A 7,837-nucleotide genomic window follows, 5' to 3' on the forward strand; every position below is an offset into this window, starting at 1 on the left:
ACACACACAACCACAGGTCAACACACACACACACACACACACACACACACACACACACACACACACACAACCACAGGTCAACACACACACACACACACACACACACACACAACCACAGGTCGATGACACACACACACACACACACAGAACCACAGGTCAACACACACACACAACCACAGGTGTTAGGTGTGACTCCGCCCACCTGCTCAATCTCCACAGCGTTCTTGATGACCTTGGTGACGACCTCTGAGGTTGGCTTGTTCACCAGATGTTTGAACATCAAACACGCAAAGTCACAGTGAAGACCCTGAAACAGCCAATCAATCAATCAATCAATCAATCACATGAGCAGGAAGAAGTCCAGCACCATTATATTTAAACGCAGATGTGGGAGGATTTCGGTTTATAACAAAAAAAAAAAAGGAGAAGAGTGAAGACTTGGATAAAAATCGTGTTCATTTTCATACTGCACTTTATTTACTTGTAAGAGGCACTTTAATAAATAGATCTTATTTTCTCACCACGTCTTTGATTTGATTTTGTCCAGCATTTGTAAGCTGTAGACTCTCTGTCCAGTCAGAGCCATATATTGTGTAATTGATGCTTTCAGCTTTTATTAATTTAACCCGAGTCACTGGAACACTCACAAGATGTCACTAAAATCACACTGTCCCTTTAAAATCTGTCAGAAAATGATGGAATCGTATCGTGAGATTAGTGAGACACAGTAAACTCTGTGTGTGTGTGTGTGCGCACTGATGACATCATCACCTCGTCTCTGCTGATGAGCTCGTTGGAGAAGGTCAGGCCGGGCATCAGGCCGCGCTTCTTCAGCCAGAAGATGGAAGCAAACGATCCAGAGAAGAAGATTCCCTCCACGGCCGCGAAGGCCACCACTCTCTCTCCTGGACCACACACACACACACACACACACCATCAATAACCAGACCTGATCAATAACCAGACCTGATCAATGAGAGCACAGACACCACAGGAACAAACACAGGCGGCTGCTGTACCGTAGGTGGCGCTCTTGTTGCCGATCCAGTTGAGCGCCCAGTCGGCCTTCTTCTTCACACACGGCAGAGTCTCAATGGCATTGAACAGGTATTCTCTGAGGGTCAGTGAACGCACCATCACACAACAGCACAGAGGACACATCAGAGGACAGTAGAGGACAGCAGAGGACAGTAAAGGACAGCAGAGGACGGTAAATGACAGTAGAGACGGTAAAGGATGTAGAGGACGTTAAAGGACAGGACGGTACGTGACAGCGAAGGACAGCAGAGTAAGACGTAAAGGACAGCAGAGGACGGTAAATTAAGACAGCAGAGGGACAGCAGATGAGACAGACAGAGGACAGTAAAGGACAGCAGAGGACAGTAAAGGACAGCAGAGGACGCAGAAGGACAGCAGAGGGACGGTAAAGGACAGCAGAGGACGGTAAGGACATAGAGGACAAAGGACAGCAGAGGACGTAAAGGACAGCAGAGGACAGTAAAGGACATCAGAGGACGGTAAAGGACAGTCACCTCTCTTGTGGCTCTTTGATGTACGTGTTGATGAGGAGACTGTACATCTCTGAGTGAATGTTCTCCATGGCGATCTGGAAACCGTAAAAACACCGCGCCTCCGTCACCTGCACTTCCTGTGTGAAACGCTCCACCTGGTGGCGACGGAGTGAAACAACGGGGTCAGGCGGCCGATCGAATATCGATATCGGATCAATAAATGAGCGCGCGCTCACTCACCAGGTTCTCGTTGACGATGCCGTCGCTGGCGGCGAAGAACGCCAACACGTGTGAGATGAAGTACCTCTCCTCGTCCTTCAGAGACTCCCAGTGCTGCAGGTCCTTGGACAGGTCCACCTGAACAAACACAAGCCGTTAACCACCGCGTGACCACGCCCACAGCCACGCCTCCCCGCCGCAGTGGACGCTCGTACCTCCTCTGCCGTCCAGAACGAGGCCTCGGCCTTCTTGTACATCTGCCAGATGTCGTGGTACTGGATGGGGAAGACGACGAAGCGGCGGGGGTTGTCTTTGAGCAGAGGCTCCGCCTCCTCGCCGCCGCTGCTGCTGCTATGCTTCACCACTTTGGGCTAAAACAGACAAACAAAAAGACCTTCTCACATCTATAATCAATATCATTATTGATCAACAATTTATCAGCAGCTGGAATCAGATTAATTCGGCCCTTTAATTCAGATTGTATGAGCGGACCTAATTCACTCATTACAGATTAACAGATTACTGAAGAAACAGAGATGATAGCTGCCGATGAAAGGACATGGAAACTTCAGGCACAAGAGGAACTAAGGTCTACGGCAGGGGTGTCACACTCATTTTTGTTCAGGGGCCACATGGGGGCCGGACCAGTAAAAATAGTAAAGTAATAGCACAATAACCTACGAACAACAAGAACCCCTTTGTTTTTTCTCCTTTGTTTTACATTTACTGAAGGATAATTTTACAAAACATGAAATTTCAACAATATCATGTCTAAATGTACTATTTACACAGCACACTGGATCTATAAAGGCACAAACATTTAGTCACGGGTATCTGGAGCATTTGACGTTACGTTTAGATTAGTGGGAAATTTGAACACATTCATCCTGTGGGCCAATTGGACCCTGTGGCGGGCCGGTTCTGGCCCCCGGGCCGTATGTTTGACACCCCTGGTCTAAGGTAAGGAGGGAGTTTAAATCAGATTACTTTACTCTGAATCATGTAAACGGATTATTTCAGTGATCACACAAATCATCTCATGTCAGCTGTTTCTCACGTGACAACATCAAACAGCTGACCAGACACGTTCGCGCCACAATCGACGCACATTCCCGCTCAATGAAGATGATCAATGCGATCGGTCGGCCTCAGACCGGAAGTCGCCAGCTGACTCAGCGTCACTCACCTCAGCGTCGTTGAAGATTTTTCGCGCGGTTTTTGACGCCAGGACGCGGGTGTTGTTCAGACTCGGAGGCTGAAAACAACACAAAGTAAAGATCAATACAGTGACCACAAACATCGATCACGTGAGCCTCACGGAGGATGAAGCGGGATGTAAATCAGCTCAGGAAAATGGCTGCCGTTAGTTTGGCGTGAAAGTTGATGATGAAGAGGAAGAAGAAGAAGAAGAAGAAGAAGAGGAAGAGGAGACTTCTCACCGTGTTTTCTTTGTCCAGCGCCATTTTGTTGGTTTGACTGACGAGTGTGTTTTCATCCTTTACAGAGAGAGGAGCGCGAGTAGACAGCATTTTTATACACACACAGAGTGACGTCACACGGGAGAAAAGTCCGCAAACACAACACCGTGACGTCACAGGGGAGAAAAAGGAGGGAAAGGTCCAGCAGCAGCGACAAACACAGAGAGAGAGCAGAGACTGAAGCAGCTTCTCCGTCCGCGGCTCCTTTTTATTGAAATGTTGGCGCGTGAACTCAGCCAGCCAATCACAGCGCAGCTCGCGGAGGCTCTTTAAACGTGACGCTGCCACGGAGCCAATCATATGGCACGCCGCGTTCACGTGACGCCCGGAAGTGTGGGAAATTGAAGCGGCTTTGTTTAGTTTGTCCAAGCTTACGAAACCGCGAGAAACCGGTTATAAAAGCAGTTACGAAACACTCATTTAATTTAACAATAAAACACTTTTATTTTACACGTAACAGTCGATTAACCGACATTTCACAACACGACCCTTAAGCGTTAGATGAACGTTAAAGTGAGAGAAGTGAATGTGACTTTTGCCTGAAAAGAGAAACATTAACATTTACAGAGTCTGATCACAGTCATTTAACTCTTTATATTTACCCACACTGCACTGGTACATAAGTATATGTTTATATCTTATGTGTTTATTTAACATATAGACATTCAACGATGTCAACGTGAAAGATGCCAGATTATAGAGAATCTACGCTTGTAAAACAACCCACGAGGGAAACAATAGCAGCGGGCGCTGAATAGAATAGAATATAGAATATAGAATAGAATATACTTTATTAATCCCTTGCGGGAAATTCTTTCGTCACAGCGCTCCAGTGTACAAAGGTAACGAATGTTATAGCAGCAGTTTTTTACAAAGTTAAAATAAATAATCAGAATAAAATTACACAGTTAAAGAATACAAATAAAATAAGAACAAATTTACCAGGTAAAAAATGTCAAGAATATACCTCAAAACTTGCACCTCCCCCTCCCCCCCATATTAACAATATAAGCAGAGGAAATATAAGCCTAAATGAATGAATGAGTATAAATGAGTTTAAAATGGGACAAGAATAAAAGAAGAGCTAAAACAAGTGCTCAATTAATCGATTATTAATCAGTCTTTCATTTTTCAGCTTCTTAAATGTGAATATTTTCTACTTTCTGTCATTTTAATTTATTTGTTTTATATTCTATTTCTATTTTTTACTTAAATTTAATTTCTTTTTTTTAATTTTTAACATATGTGCTCTTTAAAAAACTGGTATTTCAAAACAATTTCCTTCGGGGTAATAAAAGGATTATGATTCTGATTCTTATTTTCAGCTGCTTAAATGTGAATATTTTCTACTTTCTGTCATTTTTCAGCTTCTTAAATGTTAATATTTTCTATTTTTCTTTGCTACATATAAACAAAGAAATCAACACCAGACAACAAGAAGACGTTTGATGACGTCATCATTTCCACGTTTGAGAAACACTGATCAATATTTCTTACACACAATATGAACCAAACAATTAATCGAGAGAATAACTGATGATGAAAATGAGTTGCAGCTTTAAAAATATGTGACGGATGAAGAACACACACACACACACCATTAATGTGACGTCATCACGTCCTTCAGATAAACATGAATATGTGGAAATTCAATATATTTACAACCGTGTGTGTGTTTACGGTGGTTATCGTTTCCCGCCTTTTCTTTGTCTCGTTACAAGGCGGCGGCGGCGTCACCATGACAACTCACCGTAAATCTCACGTCATATTTAATCACTCACAGTTTAAATGTGTGAGAAAACAGGAGAGACTTTTAAAGTTTACTCGCGGTGTGTCAAACGGCACAACACATCACGCCGCGTAACAGTGACGTCACTAACATACTGACATGTGTGTGACGTGTTTACCTGCCGTTTGTTCGCGCTTCGGCCTCACAAACGTGACGTTTTATCGTCTTTTGTGTGTGAAACGTCTAGGTCCTCTTTGCAGCTTCATCCGGTGTACAGCTCCTCAGCGCGCGCTGATTGGCTACAAGAAAAATAAACGACTGTCGACACGTGACAGCATTATAATGTGGCGTTTTACCGTCAGTGTTGCCACCTAGCGACGAGGCCGTGTTAACAGCAAGTGATCGTTAAAAAATGAATACAAATCTTTTTATTTCCCACATTGTTCACGTCATCACTCCACTGTCACGTCATCACTTCATCTTCAGCCTTTTCGTCCGGAACTGGGATTTTCTTATTTGAACACATTTATGAGGCAGTTTCCACCACATAGACAAAGTTAAAACACAATAAACGATCTTTGTTTCTGTCCGGACACTTGACGCAGACGGACCGTAACGTCATGGCGGCGACTGGGAACGAAAAAGAAGAAGCTCAGGGTGAAGAAGAGGAAAAACGACACGTGCTAAAGGGTGAGACGGGAATGACAGCGTGAATGAGACAGCAGTAACAGCGTGAATGAGGGTGAACAGGTGCTAGCCGTGTAGCGTTAGCTCTGTTGCGTTGACGCCTGTTCCGCTCTGAGGTCACAGCAGTGACCGGAACCTGCCCGCGGTACCAGACTTCGTTTAAAAACCCGTCATTTTACACATTTTACTATATTTGATTCGTCCCCATGAATCTCAAACTCTTCGTAAACATTATGTGTGTCTGCTGCGGAATGTGACACAAAGTTCGGCGCAGACGTGAAGGTTTAAAACTGTCGTTTTATCAGAGATACTGATATCTGAAAGTAGTCCTCCTGCGGCGATCTTCCTCTTTTATCTGTTTAGGTTTTTCCTCGTTTTCCAACCTTACACATTAAATGTATCAGGACGTCACGTGTTTCCGTGAATTTGATGTTTCTGTGTAAGCATTGTTTTAAAACCAGACTTAATTCAGTTTATCTATACAGTGTTTGTGTGGCTGGGGAGGAAGTGTCGTCGATATAAAACGTTATAACTTTTGAGCTTATGACGCTTAGTTCGTCCTCGTGTAAGACGCATACTTACACACTACATACACACTACATACACACACGTACTGTCCATTCAAAACCTCATGGAAAACCATCGGCTGGATTTGTCTTCTGACTTCCTGTGTGCAGGTGCAGTGTTTCTGACCGCGGTGGCGTCTGCAGGAATGATCGCAGGATTTGGCTCCACGTTAGCGCTGGTCAAGAAAAAAAGCCCAGGCTGGTTCAACAAGGTGAACTTCTTGACTTTGTCTCACTGTGAGACAGGAAACGGAAGTTTGTAAAGCGCTCACTCTCCCACACCAAACCCCAGAGAGAAAATCAGTGATTTTAACATCACAGCACACAGGAGTTGTTGATCCACTGCTGCCTCCATCACTGAGTTCTAATGTCTTATTTCGTCACTTCGGCTTTTGAAAACGTCATTAAGATTGACGTCAGTGACACACAGTGACCACACGAGGCAGCTAAAATCACCGATTGACTCTATGAGGTTTGGTGTGGGAGAGTACAACAGTGTATTAGAGCTCGAACTAGATTGAGAAAATATAAAAATCACTCTAGTAAACGTCATCATTCTGGTAAAATTACAACTTTTTTCTCGTGGCACTAACACTCACAGTCATAGGAGAGTGAACGCTTTACAAACTTAGGGGAAATCAGATTTTAGTCTGATGAACACAAGACTGTTTCTACGATCAGACGTTTCCAACAGGAAACTGAAGTTTGAATGCAAATCTCGAGAGCGCCGCCCCCGCTGACTCTGTCTGGTCCTCAGGGCGTCGCGGCAACGGTGGCGGTTCCGGAGAGCGGCGCGTCTCTGGCGCTCCGAGCGCTGGGCTGGGGCTCATTGTTCGCCTGGTGTGGCGTCGGACTCCTGAGCGCCACCGTGTGGAAAGTCCTGGGAGTTCACAGCGTACGTATCTGTGTACGCTAAAAGAAGAAAACAACAACAACAACAAACTTACAACATTTTACGTGAAAGTTTTTTTCTTTTAGTAAAATCTTGTATTATTATTTTCAGAATAAAGAGTTTTCAAATTCATTTAATTCACTGTTAAAATGATCATTTTATTTTTTTTAAAAAACCCATAATTTTCTGTTTGTTTCATCACAGACGCTACGATTCTTTCACAATAAGACATCAGAGCCGTGTTTTTCACAATAAAAGTGGTACTCAACTGTAGTGAGACTAAATTGTTCTATTGTTATTTTGACATAAAAACTAAAACCGTGACTCTTTGTCTTTGTCAGTTCTCTGAGTTCCGACAGAAGACGCAGTCCTTCCTCCCGTCCGTCCCCAGGTCCAACGCAGAGTCTGGAGCCGAGTCTGTGGACTGGGACGCCCTCTTCAGGTCAAAGTGACGTCCTGCAGCCGGCGACCGATCACACCAGACCTGTCGCTGATCAGCTGTTTGTGAGACTCGGCGGGACCACGCCCAGTCTTGGTCTCTAGTCAAACCTCACATTTGAATTTTAGGAATATTACTATTGTTGACTTGAATTTAACGTCAGATTTATTTATTTTTACGTTTCCCTGCAGTGATGAAAGACTTTTATTGTGAAGGAGTGTTTGTTGTGATTGACAGTTTTCTTAACGACATAAATGTGATTATATAAAATAAATTCATAGTTTGCTGATTATTAATAACTAATTATTTTATGTTC

General features: G+C 43.9%; 2 protein-coding genes across 2 annotated transcripts; one reads left to right on the plus strand and one right to left on the minus strand.

Annotated features, from left to right (window-relative positions):
• Window positions 1-154: 154 nt before the first annotated feature.
• Window positions 155-3,982, minus strand: LOC122762551 (ribonucleoside-diphosphate reductase subunit M2-like; the record flags this gene model as incomplete). The annotated part of the gene is made up of 8 exons (XM_044017761.1): window positions 3,170-3,982; window positions 2,917-2,985; window positions 1,946-2,101; window positions 1,752-1,868; window positions 1,533-1,666; window positions 1,020-1,114; window positions 772-905; window positions 155-307 (listed from the first exon to the last, which is right to left on the minus strand). Coding segments are annotated over exons 1-8 (1,197 nt in total), but the record flags the coding sequence as incomplete, so codon positions are not given.
• Window positions 3,983-5,338: 1,356 nt separating this feature from the next.
• Window positions 5,339-7,820, plus strand: tmem242 (transmembrane protein 242). The gene is made up of 4 exons (XM_044017763.1): window positions 5,339-5,627; window positions 6,302-6,402; window positions 6,948-7,085; window positions 7,424-7,820. The coding sequence occupies exons 1-4, from the start codon at window positions 5,558-5,560 to the stop codon at window positions 7,532-7,534; spliced, it is 420 nt and encodes a 139-aa protein (XP_043873698.1). The 5' UTR covers window positions 5,339-5,557; the 3' UTR covers window positions 7,535-7,820.
• The last annotated feature ends 17 nt before the right edge of the window (window positions 7,821-7,837 follow it).

The sequence above is a fragment of the Solea senegalensis genome, unplaced genomic scaffold (assembly GCF_019176455.1).
Source record: "Solea senegalensis isolate Sse05_10M unplaced genomic scaffold, IFAPA_SoseM_1 scf7180000015796, whole genome shotgun sequence".
NCBI lineage: Eukaryota > Metazoa > Chordata > Actinopteri > Pleuronectiformes > Soleidae > Solea > Solea senegalensis.